Source organism: Chrysemys picta, chromosome 5 (genome assembly GCF_011386835.1).
Source record: "Chrysemys picta bellii isolate R12L10 chromosome 5, ASM1138683v2, whole genome shotgun sequence".
Taxonomy (NCBI): Eukaryota; Metazoa; Chordata; order Testudines; family Emydidae; genus Chrysemys; species Chrysemys picta.
In genome coordinates this window covers 143813341-143830430 of record NC_088795.1, presented here as the reverse complement: position 1 = coordinate 143830430, position 17090 = coordinate 143813341, and the positions used below count along the sequence as shown (strand labels likewise).

The 17090-nt window shown below is 53.4% G+C and overlaps 2 protein-coding genes across 4 annotated transcripts in view; both read left to right on the top strand.

Moving 5' to 3' along the window:
- LOC135984057 (N-acetyltransferase 8-like) overlaps positions 1–17090 on the top strand; it is a 436601-nt gene that overhangs the window by 252535 nt on the left and 166976 nt on the right. The gene's annotated exons all lie outside the window — the stretch shown is intronic.
- Positions 4005–16644, top strand: LOC135984052 (N-acetyltransferase family 8 member 3-like). Of its 3 annotated transcripts, none has more exons than XM_065598435.1 (3): positions 4005–5640; positions 10310–10404; positions 15816–16644. In XM_065598435.1, exons 2-3 carry the CDS (start codon positions 10337–10339, stop codon positions 16507–16509), a joined length of 762 nt encoding a protein of 253 aa, XP_065454507.1. In that variant the 5' UTR covers positions 4005–5640; positions 10310–10336; the 3' UTR covers positions 16510–16644. The 3 variants fall into 3 exon arrangements, with proteins under 3 accessions (XP_065454507.1, XP_065454508.1, XP_065454506.1); XM_065598434.1 differs by lacking the exon at positions 4005–5640 and adding an exon at positions 7340–8291; XM_065598436.1 differs by lacking the exons at positions 4005–5640; positions 10310–10404 and adding an exon at positions 7316–8291.

Genomic DNA, 17090 nt, shown 5'->3' with positions numbered 1-17090 from the left:
AAGGGAGCGCCACGGTCAACAGGCCGCAGCGCCCAAATCGAAGGAGGCTAAGCGCCTCGATTTGTTTGGCCGTAAAGTTTATTCAGCCGGAGGGCTGCAACTTAGAGCGGCTAACCAGCAGGCGCTCTTGAGCCGCTACAACTTTAACTCCTGGAACTCTATGGGGAAGTTCAAGGAATTGGTTCCCCAAGAGTCCAGGGAGGAGTTTGGGGCCTTGGTGGAGGAGGGTAAGAAGGTGGCTCGGACCTCCTTACAGGCCTCCTTGGACATAGCGGACTCTGCTGCGAGAACCCTGGCCTCAGGTATCGCTATGCGGAGGATCTCCTGGCTCCAGGTTTCGGGTTTGCCTCAGGAACTGCAGCAAACCCTGCAGGATCTGCCCTTCGAAGGACAGGGGTTGTTCTCGGAGAAGACGGACTCTCGCCTGCAGAGCCTCAAGGACTCCAGGACAATCATGCGTTCCCTGGGGATGCATGTTGCGGGCCCTCAGCGCAGGCCATTTAGGCCTCAGCCTCAGCGCTTCTACCCCCCCCCCCCACCTCGTCAGAGACAGGACTCGGCCCGGAGGCGCGGGTGAGGTGGTAGACGAAGGTGGACCAGCCCTCAACCCGGTCAGAACCAAGGGCCACCAAGACCACCCGCAGGCCCCAGGCAGAACTTTTGAAGGTGCGGTCGAGGACGGCGCCCCAGTCATCCCCCAGGATCCAGCCCCCTCCTTTCGGGATCGCCTCTCCCACTTCCACCGTGTTTGGTCCCTTATAACTTCGGACCGTTGGGTCCTTCGCACGGTGGAGAGGGGATACGCTATCCAGTTTTCTTCAATCCCCCCCTCCTCCCCCCCTTCCCCGTCCCTCTTCAGGGACCCTTCTCACGAGCAACTTCTTATACAGGAGGTTTCCATGCTCCTTGCTATGGGGGCCATAGAGGAGGTTCCAGTAGAGTTAAGGGGCAGGGGATTTTATTCCCGTTACTTCCTCATTCCCAAGTCCAAAGGAGGTCTGCGACCCATCTTGGACTTGCGCGGACTCAACAAATTCGTAGTGAAGTTGAAGTTCTGCATGGTCTCTTTGGGGGCCATTATCCCTTCCCTCGATCCTGGAGACTGGTTCGCCGCCCTCGACATGAAAGACGCATACTTTCCTATTGCAATTTACCCGCCTCACAGACGCTTCCTGCGATTCGTGGTAAGCAAGGTGCACTACCAATTTGCAGTCCTTCCCTTCGGCCTATCCTCGGCCCCAAGAGTGTTCACGAAATGTATGGCTGTCGTGGCAGCGTACCTTCGTCGGCAAGGGATACAGGTGTTCCCGTACCTAGACGACTGGCTGGTACGCGGTCGCACCAAAGAGCAAGTTCGAGCTCACGTCCACATAATAGTGCACACATTCAACGAGTTGGGCATCCTACTCAACAAGGACAAATCCACTCTAGAACCTACCCAGAGAATAGAATTCATCGGCGCAGTCCTAGACTCCAGACGTGCACAAGCCATCCTGCCAGACAACCACTTTGGCACCATCACGAGCCTCATTCAAGGACTCAAGGCCTTCCCAACTACCACGGTGAGGTCGTGCCTTACCCTGCTGGGTCACATGGCTTCCTGCACGTATGTAACCAGGCATGCCAGACTTCGGCTTCGCCCACTCCAGACCTGGGTGTCATCAATATACCGCCCACATCGGGACAGCCTGAACATGGTGGTCACGGTCCCGAACTCGGTCCTGACCTCCCTCACCTGGTGGCTAGATCGCAATGTGGTTTGCGAGGGGATGCCATTTCACGCCCCACAACCCTCTCTGCACCTGGTCACAGACGCTTCATCTCTGGGTTGGGGCGCCCATCTCAACGAACACCATACCCAGGGCCTGTGGACTGCACCCCAGCTAGCCCTGCACATCAATGTTCGGGAACTGATGGCGGTGCGCCTGGCGTGCCAGGCATTTCTCAATCTCCTACGTGGCCGCTGTGTGTTAGTTCTCATCGACAACACCACGGCCATGTTTTACATCAACAAGCAAGGAGGAGCACGTTCGTCAATTCTATGCCAAGAGGCCATTCGCCTGTGGGACTTCTGCATCGCCCACTCAATCCATCTCACGGCATCGTTCCTCCCTGGAGTCCAGAACACTTTAGCGGACCGACTCAGCAGGTCCTTTCAGACGCACGAGTGGTCTATCCGTCCGGACATCATACATTCCGTCTTCCAGAAGTGGGGGTTTCCCCAGATAGACCTGTTTGCATCTCGAGACAACAGGAAGTGCCACGTGTTCTGCTCCCTGCAAGGTCGAGCTCCGGGCTCCCTCTCGGATGCGTTTCTCCTTCCCTGGAAAGACCACCTGTTTTATGCCTTCCCTCCGTTTCCTCTGGTCCACAAGGTACTGCTCAAATTGCGCAGAGACCAGGCACAGGTAATTCTGGTCGCTCCAGCGTGGCCGAGACAACATTGGTACACCACACTGTTGGAACTCTCGGTTCAGACACCGATCCCGCTTCCATTATGTCCGGATCTCATCTCTCAGGACCACGGCCGGCTGCGTCACCCCGACCTGCAATCACTCCACCTCACGGCGTGGCTGCTCCATGGTTCACCCAGGCAGAGCAACAATGCTCGCACTCTGTCCAACAGATTCTGCTGAGCAGTAGGAAGCCCTCAACACGGACCACATACTTGGCCAAGTGGAAGCGGTTCTCCTGTTGGTGCGAACAACGAGCCACGTCCCCGTTACAGGCACCTATTCCTCTCATATTGGAATATCTCCTCTCCCTAAAACAGCAGGGGTTGGCGATATCTTCAATTAGAGTTCATCTAGCCGCTATATCAGCCTTTCACCCAGGGGAACTCGCGTCCTCGGTATTCTCTAACCCGATGGTTGTTAGATTCCTCAAGGGCTTAGACCGGATGTACCCACAACAACGTCAGCCCGTTCCGACGTGGGACCTCAACCTGGTTCTCTCCAAGCTCACAGGTCCTCCATTCGAGCCACTGGCCACCTGTTCACTTTTGTACCTATCCTGGAAGACAGCCTTCCTCGTAGCCATCACCTCAGCAAGGCGCGTTTCTGAACTCAGGGCGCTTACATCCGAGCCCCCTTACACAGTTTTCCATAAGGATAAAGTGCAGCTTCGTCCACATCCTGCCTTTCTCCCTAAGGTGGTTTCTCCTTTTCATATCAACCAGGATATATTTCTCCCGGTCTTTCATCATAAACCACATGCTACTCGCCAGGATCAACGTTTGCATTCTCTGGACGTACGCAGGGCCCTGGCCTTCTATATTGACCGCACAAGGCACTTTAGAAAGACGACGCAACTCTTCGTTGCAGTGGCCGACCGAATGAAAGGCTCACCGGTCTCCTCACAACGCCTATCCTCCTGGATTACGTCTTGTATCCGGACTTGCTACGACCTGGCAGGTGTCTCAGCACCACACCTCACCGCTCACTCCACGAGGGCCCAAGCTTCCTCGACTGCTTTCCTGGCGCAAGTTCCGATCCAGGACATTTGTAGGGCTGCGGTTTGGTCATCAGTCCACACGTTTACAGCTCACTATGCACTAGTGCAGCAGTCCAGGGACGATGCTGCCTTCGGATCAGCGGTTTTGCACACAGCAATGTCTCACTCCGACCCCACCACCTAAGTTGGGCTTGGGAGTCACCTAATGGAATGGATATGAGCAAGCACTCGAAGAAGAAAAGACGGTTACTCACCGTTGTAACTGTTGTTCTTCGAGATGTGTTGCTCATATCCATTCCAAACCCGCCCTCCGTCCCCACTGTCGGAGTAGCCGGCAAGAAGGAACTGAGGGGGCGCCGGGTCGGCTGGGGTATATATTCAGCGCCATGAAGGCGCCACTCTAGGGGGCTCCACAGCCGACCCGCCGGTGTTGCTAGGGTAGAAAATTTTCCGACGATCGTGCACGCGGCGCGCGCACACCTAATGGAATGGATATGAGCAACACATCTCGAAGAACAACAGTTACAACGGTGAGTAACCGTCTTTTTCTGGCTGTTAGGAACTGAAACTTCCTTGATTAAATTACTCTCACACCCTTCATTTGCAGGGAACTGCTTGCACAAATTACCATGAGGATTCCTTTCCCCAGGAGCTTTTTTAAGCAGCAAATCACCCCTCACAGAAATTCTGCCCTTACCCTCTTCACTTAGGGCTTGCTCTAAAGGAACACTTTCCTGAGCAACAACAGACTTTTTCTGGGTCTTACTTACATCCAGGATCTCCTTTGGCCCATCAGGCAGATTTCTACACAATCCCCTTTCAGGCAAACCCATAGACTTCCTAGATGAAAGGTTAGAAACATTTCCCTTTCCTTTGCCACACACAAGTTTAGGAATCCTTTCCTTCTTGCTACAAGTTTCCACACCATCAGTAGGTAACACAACCAAATCACCTGCATGTTCTCCGTGTGCCCCAGCTAGGGTATTACCCTGATTAGACAGTGTTGCTACACCCTTTACCAACCACACACTAGCAATAGGCAAAATACAAGCACCAGAATTGTCTGGTCTCTGGGATTTTGCTAAGACACTAACTGTATGCAACTTAGTTACAGTGCCATTCTCCCCAGCAGACACAGACTTAGGACCATTCCCTTCCTGGGTTTAGTTGAATTCAGAACCAACTTTGAGACAACTGCACTAACCTCAACCATCACAGGCCGAAAGGCACCTTCTGTCTGCTCCACAGACAAAGAAGAGCTGGAGACACCTTTTTTACCAGACACATAGCTCGGGATTTCATTTCCCTTGTCCCAGCACACAGGGCTGTTCACAGACAACTGCTTGGAGACTGAGGTAGCTTCCTCCATAGGCAAGTCAATACCCCTGACAGACACAGGCACATTTCCTTCACTGTCACTATTCTCCACACAGGAAACAGGTAAGGTATAGGGACATTCATCTTCCACTATCCCTGCCTTCCCAAACTGCTGACTAGACAAAGCCATCAGCTCACAAGGCTGCCTTGGCTCCTCCAAACTTTTCCTGCCTTCCTCTCCTTTGTCCCAGCACACAGGGCTGACTACAGACAAAGACTGGGGGAGTGGGGCAGCTTCCTTACCAGGCACCTTGCCACTCCCAGCAGATAAACTGCTCTTCTTACTACACTGAGCCACTGCCAGCAAATCACAGTTACCCTTTTCAGATTCACTTTTACAAGCTGTACTAGCCACCAAAGCATCACCCATCAAAAATCCACCCTTTCCTTCCTCAGTTAGGGCTTCCACCTGACCATCCTCTTTAGTCTGCTCCAGAGAAACATTTTCCTCCCCAATAAGATTTTGCTGCTCTTGATTTAACTCCAGATTCACTTCTGAGACACTAGACCGACATTCAGAAACTTCATTTACCGACAAATAGCTCTTCTCAGACAAACCTTTGGAGCAACCCTCCCCAGGCAAATCATTGCCCACCATAGACACAGGTTTAAGATCATTCCTGTCCTGTGATTGGCTACCTGGACTGAACAAAGCTTTAACATTTTCCCCAATCAAAAGATCCTTAGGCAATAACTTCCTTACCCCAGCTATAACTTCATGCTTAGCACCATTCCATTCAAGGTGGATTCTGGCTAAAGGCACACGGACAGTAAACTCATAGAGGACATCAACATTCACACTCTGATTTGGTAAATAATCTTCCTCTTTGACAAGATCTGCTTAAACAAGAGTGATGTTAGAAGCCATAATTTGCCCTACACAGCTTTTACCATTGACTTTTACATTCTCTGTGAATTTTTCATTACCACTCCCATACAGAGCATTGGCACAAGTTATGGAGTCACCCTTTACTGAACACACAGTAAAAGCATTTACATAAAAGGTGGCAGAATTGGGGTACATTTGGTTACACCCAGACAACTGCTCAGAGTTATACAACATACCAACATTGTTATAAACCGGACTTTCAAGAGGATACACTTTCTGCTTTTCTTCCCTTGCTTTTTTGACATGGAGCTGAAATCTTTCCACTTTTGCCTCAGCTTCTAGTTCCTGCAATCGAATTTCTGCCTTCTGATCACTGGCCATTAACAGATCTCTCAGTTCTTGATTTGTGGCTTTCTTTCTAAAGCTCATCCCCTTTTCTGAACACAAATCTTTCAGGGCTTTTTTATCAAGGCCCTCATATGCTCTTTGCTCACCCATTGCAACTGCTCTTTAACCAACCAAACTCTCAATCCCAAAATTCAAATTTGGATAATGTGGGGTTCTGATCCAAAGCTTAATTGACCTGGTTCTGTGGATCCAAGCACGACTACGCCACTGTGACAATGCGGTTCTGGTGGAACTCAACTGAGAGTGCCAACTCAGGACAAATTGCTCAAATAGGGCAGTTACAGCCCAAGGCTGGGGTTTTTTCCACCTCTAAGGCAAACCAAACCAGCCAGACTAAGAGGACTTCAGTCTCACCCCACTGGCTAACTGCAAGTCTCACAAGCAATCTCCTTAGACACTCCAGTTTCCCAGTATTACCACCAGTACCACTCGTTATGGGGACAAATGGTTATGAAAACCAATACCCCAGTAAAAGAAAAAGGTTCTCCTGATCCCAAAGGACCAAGCCCCAGACCCAGGTCAATATACAAATCAGATCTTACCCACAAATCACGCTGTTGCCAATCCTTTAGAATCTAAAATCTAAAGGTTTATTCATAAAAGGAAAAAGATAGAGATGAGAGTTAGAATTGGTTAAATGGAATCAATTACATACAGTAATGGCAAAGTTCTTGGTTCAGGCTTGCAGCGGCGATGGAATAAACTGCAGGTTCAAATCAAGTCTCTGGAATACATCCCCCGCTGGGATGGGTCCTCAGTCCTTTGTTCAAAGCTTCAGTTTGTAGCAAAGTTCCTCCAGAGGTAAGAAGCAGGATTGAAGACAAGATGGAGATGAGGCATCAGCCTTATTTAGTCTTTTCCAGGTGTAAGAACACCTCTTTGTTCTTACTGTGGAAAATTACAGCAAAATGGAGTCTGGAGTCACATGGGCCAGTCCCTGCATACTTTGCTGAGTTACAAGGCGTATCTGCCTTCTCTCAATGGGTCCATTGTATAGCTGATGGTCCTTAATGGGCCATCAAGCAGGCTAGGCAGAGCTAACACCAGTTTGTCTGGGATGTCACCCAGCAGCATAGCATAAGTTTGAAATACAGACAGTATAGAGCCAATATTCATAACTTCAACTACAAAAGTGATACACACATATAGACAGCATAATCATAACCAGTAAACCATAATCTTGTCTTAGACACCCCATTGATCCCCTTTATACAAGATTTGGGTGCCACTACAGGACCTTGGTTGCAACAATGATCTATATGGTCCCAGATTATATCAATAATGTCACAGCCTCTGAGGCTCAATCATAATACTACATTCCTCAGTAGCCACATAACAGTGTTTAGCCCACTGGGTTATCCTCAGTCCATGCATTATGCTTTTCCGGGACGATGGGTAAACATCCTCCCCATAAAAAGACAAAAAGTGGGGGAATGTAGTAAGAGGAGGCCCTGAGATATAAACCTTGGTATCAGAGGCCTGGTATGAGGCCTAAGGCCTGAACTAAAGTAATGGTCAAGACTTTGCTAACATAAAGCAAAGTTAAGCTGTGAGCCAGAGGCAGGCCCTGCTCACAGAAGCTGGCAAGGAAAGGGCTGATGCTGCAAAAAGAGACATACTTAAATAGTACTGAACACCAGATATCAGAACATTCGCATACTTGTACATTCCACACTCAAGGAACAAGCCGACCCATCCCAATGACAGGGGCAAAAGGGTAAAATGATGGATAGAGTTGTTTTGATCGAACCAACGTGTACAAGGTGAGAGGCGGCACCTTGCTACGTAGAGGGGTTGTACCTTGCTACGTAGAGGGGTTGCACCTTAATACGTCAGGAGTGATGTGTAACTTGTTTGTACCTGTGTATAAGAATGTATCCCTGGGGTGGTGTCTTTGTCCGGCCACGGGGGCAGTGGAAAGTCCCTCCACTGAGCCGGGTCCTTGCCAAGAGGCACTTTCTCGTAGTATGCCCGGTAGACTAAGTAATCTACGGGGAACTGCAATTGTGTCCGAGATCACAATAAACCTAGTCGACGTGACTTTGCATCTTACTAGACTCTGTGGTTATTGGGGGTTCTCGTCGGGTTTGCTGCGTCAGCTATCTGCGCAGAGCTGGGACAGCACACAGAGGGAACACACGCACGCAGCCGAGTGATATCAACAGGAGAAAGCAGAGCACCACACCGGTAGCATCTGACAACAAAAGGGAGCACTCTGAAACTGGTGAGGAAATTATCTGTATTCAGTTTGATTAGACATAGATTTAGGGTTATCATATCTAACAAATAAAAAAAGAGGACCCTCCACGGGCCCTGGCCCCGCCCATTTCCCCACCCCAGCCCCGCCCCAACTCCGCCCCTTCCCCACCCTAACTCCGACCGCTCCTCCCTCCCACTCCCAGCCAAGCGGAAAGGGCTGCCCAAGCGCTACCGGCTTCATGGTTTGCCGGGCAGCCCCCAGACCCTGTTCCCCCGGCCGGCGCTTCCCCAGCGCAGCTGAAGCCCGGGAGGGGAAGCGCCCAGCCGGGGGCGCAGGGTCTGGAGGCTGCCCGGCAAACCGTGAAGCCGGTAGCGCTTTGGCTTTGGGCAGCCCCCTTGCCTCCGGACCCTGCGCCACCGGAGCCCGGGAGGGGAAGTGCCCGGCCGGCGGCTGGGGTCTGGAGCAAGGGGGCTGCCTGAAGCCCATAGTACTCGGGCAGATCGGCTCTTAAACAGAGCCGAAGAGTCAGGGGAGGAGCAGAGCCGCCGCGGAAACGGAAGTGCCCAGCCGGCATTTTCCCAGACATGTTCGGCTTTTTGGCAATTCCCCCCAGACGGGGGTTTGAGTGCTGAAAAGCCGGACATGTCCGGGAAAAAGAGGACGTATGGTAACCCTAATAGATTTGCGCATTTTATTTTATTTTGCTTGGTGACTTACTTTGTTCTGTCTGTTACTACTTTGAACCACTTAAATCCTACTGTCTGTATTTAATAAAATCACTTTTTATTTAGTAATTTACTCAGAGTATGTATTAATACCTGGGGGAGCAAACAACCGTGCATATCTCTCTATCAGTGTCATAGAGGGCGAACAATTTCTGGGTTTGCCCTGCATAAGCTTTATACAGGGTAAAACGGATTTATCTGGGTTTAGAGCCCATTGGGAGTTGGGCATCTGAGTGCTAAAGACAAGCACACTTCTGGGAGCTGTTTTCAGGTAAACTTGCAGCTTTGGGGCAAGTGATTCAGACCCTGGATCTGTGTTAGAGCCAGACAGGAGTGTCTGGCTCAGCAAGACAGGGTGCTGGAGTCCTGAGCTGGCAGGGAAAACAGAAGCAGAGGTAGTCTTTGCACATCTGGTGGCAGCTCCCAGGGGGGTTTCTGTGATATAACCTGTCACAGGCTCATCCAAACTTTTCTTATTCTCCTCTCCCTTCGCTTGATCTAATTTCAGATTTGCTTCTGAGACATTAGACAGACATTCAGAAACTTCATTCAGAGCCAAATAGCTCTCTTGCATAGACAACAATTTGGAGACCCCCTCCCCAGGCAAATCATTGCCCATAACAGACACAGGTTTAAGATCATTCCTTTCCTGTGATTGGCTACCTGGACTGAACAGAGCTTTAACATCTTCCCCAATCAAAAGATCCTTAGGCAATAACTTCCTTACACCACCAATACTTCATGCTTTGTACCACTCCATTCAAGGTGGATTCTGGCTAAAGGCACACGGACAGTAAACTCATAGAGGACATCAACATTCACACTCTGATTCGGTAAGTGATCTTCCTCTTTGACAAGATCTGCTTTAACAAGAGTGACATTAGAAGCCATAATTTGCCCTAAACAGCTTTTACCATTGACTTTTACACGCTCTATGATTTTTTCATTAACACTCCCATACAGAGCACTGGCCCAATGTATGGGGTCACCTTCTACTGAACTCACAGTAACGGCATTTACATAAAAGGTGGCAGCGCTGGGGTACATTTCGTTACACCCAGACAATTGCTCAGCGTTATACAACATACCAACATTGTTATCAACTGGACTTTCAGGAGGATACACTTTCTGCTGTTCTTCCCTTGCTTTTTGGACGTGGAGCTGAAGTCAGACCATGTCCTGTTGCATTTGGGGAGCTTTCTCCTCAGCAGCCAGCAGCTCCAGACGCCCCTTACAAGCTCTCTCTTCTCTCTCATCAGCCTCCCTCTTTCTTTGATCAGCTTCTCTTTCTAATTCTGCTATGTTTTGCTTTTCCAGCCATCGAAGATCTGCGAGCTTCTGTTCATGCTCAAGTTGCAGTTTATTTGCTGCCATTTGCATTCGAACTTTTTCTGCAGCTTCTGTAGCCTCAGGTAAGGGCTGTGCTCCTGCCTCCGGATCACTGGCCATTAACAGATCTCTCAGTTCTTCATTTGTAGCTTTCTTTCTAAAGCTTATCCCCTTTTCTGAACACAAACCTTCCAGGGCTTTTTTATCAAGATCTCATATGCACTTTGCTCACCCATTGCAACTGCTCTTTAACCCACCAAACTCTCAATCCCAACATTCCGATGTGGACAGCGCGGGGTTCTGACCCAGAGCTTCATTGACCTGGTTCTGTGCATCCTGCTGATACGGCATTGTGACGGCGCTGCCCGTGGGACCCAGCTGAGGTCACTCAATCAGGGTGAACTGCAAACAAAACGGGGCAGAGAAACCCCAGACGCTGGTGGATCTTCCAATACTTAGATTTACCAACCAGCTCCAAACAGCCTCTGTGTTACCTCACTGGTTACTCAGAAGTCCAAACAACGCAGTTCCCTTAACGTGCCCAGCCTCAGGCCTCCGTCCAGACACACACATCAGATATGATGATGATTCCTGAAAATCTGATCTCATCATATAAAAGAAAAGGTTCTTCCAATCCCAAAGGATATAACTGGACACACCCAGGTCCAATTATAACTTAGATCTTACCCAAAATGCACACTATAGCCAATTCTTATTAACTAAGCTAAAATTTATTAAAAAAGAAAAGAGAGAGAGTGTTGGTTAAAAGATCAATCTACAGACAGACTTGAATTCAATTCTTGAGGTTCAGATGCGTAGCAGAGATGAGCTTGTAGTTGCCAAAAGTCCTTTTAGAAATAGTCCATAGGTTATAGTCCAATGTCCATATTCAGGGTGACTCCAGTCAGTGACTGGGGACCTCAATCCTTATGGCTGAAGCTTTCCCCCTCTTGAAACCCAAAGCAGATCTGAGATGAAGCAGGATCGTGTCCCAGGGTTTTTATACATTTCCATCAGCCTTTTGGCCTGAGAAAAAAATAGGCTTAACTCTCCTTCTTCCAAACTTCCTGGCAATTAGCACAGGGTAATTTATCCATTCAACAGTCCAGATACAGGTTACCATAACCTTCAAAGAGACATAGAGACAATAATACTGTTTCCCTCAAGTGTCTTCCTACATGTTAATATTCCTTTTTTGATCTTTGAATCAAAGCTATAGCAATAGACAAGACTTGTTTACTTACATCTCAAGCCCTGAGCAAACACCTCCCCTTCTACCTCTAACAATACAGGCTGCATTTCAAAGCTCTATTCATTTACAGATCTTCCTAACAAGTCTCTAAACTTCGGCCATGGGTCAGGTCAGTTTAATTAACTCTTTCTGGCCCTGTCATCTGTCAATGAGATATTATATTACAGTTATGACGTCACACACCCCTCTCCCGGAGACACCGCCCTGCTCCCAGCCTCAGCTCTGGGGAGAGTGGGGGGAAGGGCGCGGACAGGACTAAGTGGGGTGTGAGGTAAAAACTTTGGGGACAGTTTCACTGGCTTTCAGCCCCTCACTATAAAATGTCCCTGCCCCACAGACAGCCGTGGCGCAGCCTGGAGCATCTCTGCAGTACCCGCAGCATCAGGGATGTCTCTCCGGCGCAGAGCTGGTACCAGAGCTTCGCATCAACTGGCCTTCAGCGAGCTCACGTGGGATGCCAATAACCCGGGGGAGGTTCCATTGTTCTTTCCATTTGCTGAGTGCCCATCCCCCGTATCTGGGCAAGAGGGACGGGGCGGGAAGGGCTGTGACTCCAGTTTGCTAATGTCACCCACCCCCACCTCAGTTCCACCTGCAACCGACACTATTCGTTGTGTGTGTGTGACCCCCGCAGCGGCTGGTTGCCCCATTGTGGTGCACACACGCAGCCAGACAGGCTCTGCCCCCAGCAGCTCCCAGTCCAGAGAGAAGCCCCAGGCAAAGGGCTGAGGGGAAACATGCCCAGGGAGGGGAAGGGACTGAGCCGACATCCCGCAGCAGGTCAGGGGCAGAGCTGGGGTAGCCCCGGTCTCCTGCATGCTAGCCCACTGCCCCAGCCACTAGCCCACACAGCCTGGCTTCTGGCTGTTAGCTGCTGCGTGAAGTGGCCGAGGCCTGACCCCCAGGGAATGTGCCTCGGCCGCTGGCGGGGGGGTCGTGCTGTGATCCCCTTACAGAGATGGGGACTCCCAGCCACAGAGCAGCTCGTTTGGTGCCATGCAAAGGCGACGAGACGCAGCTGTAATCTGCTTCCACGCCCAGGAACCAGCTTGAGCTTCCGCCAGCGAGGAGGGAAGCAGTTAGAGGGGGGGGCTCTGGAGTGCGTGGGGGGGGGGGGAAGCAGCTTATTGCTGGAGTGCGGCTGTCGGGGGAAAGCTGAACTGTTGCAAAGACCCCGTCCTGTCCCCCCAGGCAGAGCTGCCTGCGTCAGGCTCTCTCTAAAGCCTGCTTTCCCTTTAAGCAGCCTGGGCCCTGCCAGCTGGCTGGATTCCCGGGGAGGGCGGCTACATCCCGGCTCTGGGCAGCTAGCACAGAGGTCGGCAACCTTTGGCACGCGGCTCACCAGGGTAAGCACCCTGGCGGGCCAGGCCAGTTTGTTTACCTGCCGCATCTGCAGGTTCGCCACTCCAGGCCAATGGGGGCAGCGGGAAGCGGCACAGGCCGAGGGCCGTGCTGCCTGCCGCTTCCCACCACCCCCATTGGCCTGGGACGGCAAACCACGGCCAGTGGGAGCCGCGATCAGCCGAACCTGGGGACGTGGCCAGTTAGCAAACCGGCCCGGTGCTTACCCTGGTGAGCCGCGTGCCAAAGGTTGCCGACCCCTGACCTAGCGGTTCCATCGCCGCTGCTCTGGAGCTCCTGGCTGGAAGTGGGGGGCTTTCACTCCGGCTGGGAGGCGCCTGGCTGGGTCTCTGCACAGGTGAGTCCTGCAGGCGGGAGAGGGGTTTGGGGGCACTGCAGAGTGTCGCTGCACCCTGGGGGTTTGCACGGCCACAGAACAATGGCTGGCCTGGGGGGCCCTGTGCCAAGGTGCTAAGGGGCTGCTCGGGAGAGGAACAGGCTTTGCTCCTGGCTGCAGCTGGGAGCGTTTCTTTCTCAGGTGGGTAAGGGAGCGGAGGGGGGCAGTCAGGGAGAAGGGGGTGGTTGGATGGGGCCAAGTTCTGGGGGGGTGGTCAGGGGATGGGGAACAGGGAGGTTTGGGAGTGGGAGTCCCACGGGGCCTGTCAGGGGAGGGGGGTGTGGATAGTGTTCAAGAGGGCAGTCAGGGGACAGGGAGCGGGGGGCGGGTTTGGATAAGGGGTGGGATCCCAGGGGGCAGTTGGGGTGGGACGGTCAGGAGATGAGGACCAGAGGGCAGTTGGATAGGGGGTGGGGAGTCATGGGGGGGCTCTCAGGGGGGCGGGGGTGTGGATAGGGGTCAGGACAGTGAGGGGACATGGAGCAGGGGGGGTTGGATGGGTTGAGGGTTCTGAGGGGGGCAGTCAGGGAACAGGAAGTGGGAGGGGGCAGATAGGGGGTGGGGGCCAGGCTGTTTTGGGAGGCACAGCCTTCCCTACCCGGCCCTCCGTACAGTTGCGCAACCCTGATGTGGCCCTTGGGTCAAAAAGTTTGCCCATCCCTGTGCTAAGGGGCTGCTCGGGAGAGCACCAGGTAGGGTGACCAGACAGCAAGTGTGAAAAATTTGGGACAAGGTTGGGGGGTAATAGGAGCCTATGTAAGAAAAAGACCCAAAAATCGGGACTGTCCCTATAAAATCGGGACATCTGGGCACCCTAGGAACAGGCTTTGCTCCTGGCTGCAGCTGGGAGCGTTTCCTTCTCGGCTGCAAAAGCAGGAACTGAAACCGCTTCCAAGGCCCTGAGCTGGCCAGCCCGCAGTGCCCATGCAGGGGCCGTGGAGGTGGGGGCTGTTCCTGGGGACTGGCTGGCCAAGCCGCGGCTACACTGAGCTTTGGAGCCCAGGGTGTTCTGAGAGCAGGGGAGAGAACCCAGGCGTCCTGCCCAGCCAGGAAGCAGAACAGATGTAAGCGGGCGAGCACTGACTGCTGCACTTCCTCTCCAGAGCTTCCCGCGGTGCCTGGGTGTGTAAGGGCCAGGCCGAACCGAGGGGATCCGGCGCACGTCAGGGCCTCCCCTGTGCCGGGCATGGAGCATTTCCCCGAGGGCAGCCGTCGCTCACCATGCCCCAGAGCAGGCGAGCTTCTGAGCAGCACGAGGGGCCTGTGGTTAGAGCCCGTGGTTGGGAATCAGGCCGTCCGGGGTCTCCCCAGGGAAGTGTTAGATCCACAGAGCTTCGCACCAAAGTGTGCAAGGCCAGGTGTGCAAAGGGAGGCACTGAGCAGCCTGCCCCCATCACCAGCAGTGCCAGGCTCCCGGGTCAGGGCCCAACTCACCACCCGGCAGCTGCCTGGGATGGCTGCTGGCCTCCTGTGGGGGCTGGGTTAGGCTCACGTACTCCGACGACAAGGCCGTGGAGAATTTCCCGAATGTTTTTCTGTTCGTTGTGATCACTGGCTGGGGGAGACAAATCAAACCGCCCCATGAACGCTCCGGGGGGCCTGGCGAAGTGGCCGTGCAGGGGGGTTATGCCCGTTCGTGCCTTAAAACAATCCCCGAGCTGTGTGCCTGCACCGGGGCTCCCACCCCTTCGTTCCTCTCTATCCAGCTGACACCTGCCCCCTCTGGGGTCTCCCAACCCCTCCTGCTGCCCAGGGTTCCCCTCCCATCCCAGGGCTGGGCCCCCTGCCCTGCTCCTTGCTGGGGAAGGTGAAAGAGCAGAGGAGGAATAGGGAATCCTGGAAGTGCCCCATGGAGTCGAGGAGCTTCCTGTGGGCTTGGTCCCAGCCGATGGTTATTGTCTTTTGTTCCCAGCAGCGTGGGGCAAAGGCCCCGGATACAGAGCGGCTGTCTTCTCCCGCTGGGGAGGTACCGCGCTGGGCAAGGGGAGGAGGGTGACGGGACCACTGCACTGCAAGCTGCTCTGGGTGTGGATCTGGGGGAGGGGGAGAGGCTGATCCACAAACACCTGCCGTCCCCTTCGAGACGGGATCACAGCCCGTTAGTCTGGGGAGCTGCTGAGAGCGTGGGGCATGGAACCCCCACGGCCAGCCTGTCGCCAGCTAGCGCTGGCATTTAAAGGGGCAGTGTCCACCTAGTGAAGCCCCCTGTCCTGCCCCCCCAGCCCCTCTACCCTGAGCCCCTGCGAGAGAAAGTCTCCCCCCGTCCCCGACCCGTTCCTGGTGCTCCTCTCGCAGGGCAGGGCTGATGGGTGGGTGCTGAGGTAGCTGGGAGTGGGGGTGATGAGATGGCAGGGCGGTTGGTGGAGGCGTGGAAGGTGTTTGCCAGGAGTCAGTGAGGGTGGGGGGAGCCCAGTGCAGCGAGAAGCCAGGGGCACTGTGGGAAGTGGCCGGTGGATCAGCAATGTCCCAACCCGCTCCCCTGGTTTAATCTCTGTCTGCCCTAGTGTGCCTGGGCTGCGCGGCCCCATGGCCCCGTACTGCTTCCGGCAGTACGAGGACGGTGACTACGAGGCCGTGCGCACCATGTTCGGACGTGGGATTATGGAGCACACTCCTGCTGCGTTCATCTACATGCTGAAGTGTCCCCAGGCCCAGCTGCACTTCCTGGGCCTGTTCCTGGTGGTGCTCGCAGCCTCCGAGTCCCTCCTGATCTCCCTCCTGGCTCTCCTGCTCGGTCTCACTGGGGCCTGGTTTTGCATCCGGTCTCTCTGGAACGATTACGCCCAGCAGTTTCTTCACAACAACCTACTGGACATCCGGAGAACCTACCTGGAGGCAGCAGACTCTTGTCTCTGGGTGGCAGAGGCTGAGGGGGCGGTGGTGGGCATGGTGGGGGCCATCCTACCCGAGGACCCGTCAGAAAGGGGGTGCGCCCTGGAACTGAAGCGTATGTCTGTGGGGAGGGAGCGCCGGGGCCGGGGCATCGCCAAGGCGCTCTGCAGGACGGTCATCCGCTTCGCCCAGGAACGCGGGTACAGTGCGGTCGTGCTGAACACCTCCATGGTTCAGTACTCGGCCCAGCAGCTGTACGAGAACATGGGCTTCCGGAGGGTCTTGGAGAGGTCCCCATCGCTCCTCGCCAGCTTCCTGCAGTTCTCCGTCTTCTATTACCGATACGAGATTCCAGGGTCTCGCTGAAGGCTCAGGGGGGGCGATTCTTCCCCTGCCTGCTCAGCCGCTGGGAGCTTTGCCTGGCTTGTTAATTAACTCCCAGCAAGTTGCTACTTTTTTACCTTTTGGGTTAAAAAATAAACTGAGCTTGGAGGAAAAGTCTCACATGCGTGACACTGTTCTTGTGCTGGCTTGGGATTATTGTTACCCCAAGGGCTCCACCTTCCCCACAGCCACCTGGGTCCCCTGGATCTGAACTTCACCCCTGGAGCTGAGCCGGCCGGGATCAGACTCACCCCCATTTGCTCAGTGGTTCCTAGTTGACCCCTGACCCCTAAAGAACCAGGCAACCCTGGCAAGGAAACCTGAGTTTTAAGGTCAAATTCTTCAGAGACCACAGAAACAGCATTTGCACACAGGACAATAGAGCTGGGCTCTGTGTGGCTTGCCTCTGAGTTTATAACACCAGGGTTAGCATTTGCTGTGGCATTTGGGGTTGCTGGCTTTGGGCTGCCCTTCAGTGTCGGGCAGTCTGGTCTCATGTGGCCCAGCATACCAGTGATAGCATGTAACCTGTTCCGTCCTGGGATGTGAGTTCCTACCCTCCG

Bases quoted from the DNA above. Each gene is read 5' to 3' on its own strand.
- LOC135984052 (XM_065598435.1), top strand. From the start codon at position 10,337: ATGCTCAAGTTGCAGTTTATTTGCTGCCATTTGCATTCGAACTTTTTC. The intron at 10,405-15,815 runs GTAAGGGCTGTG...TGTCTGCCCTAG, and splicing joins TGCAGCTTCTGTAGCCTCAG to TGTGCCTGGGCTGCGCGGCC.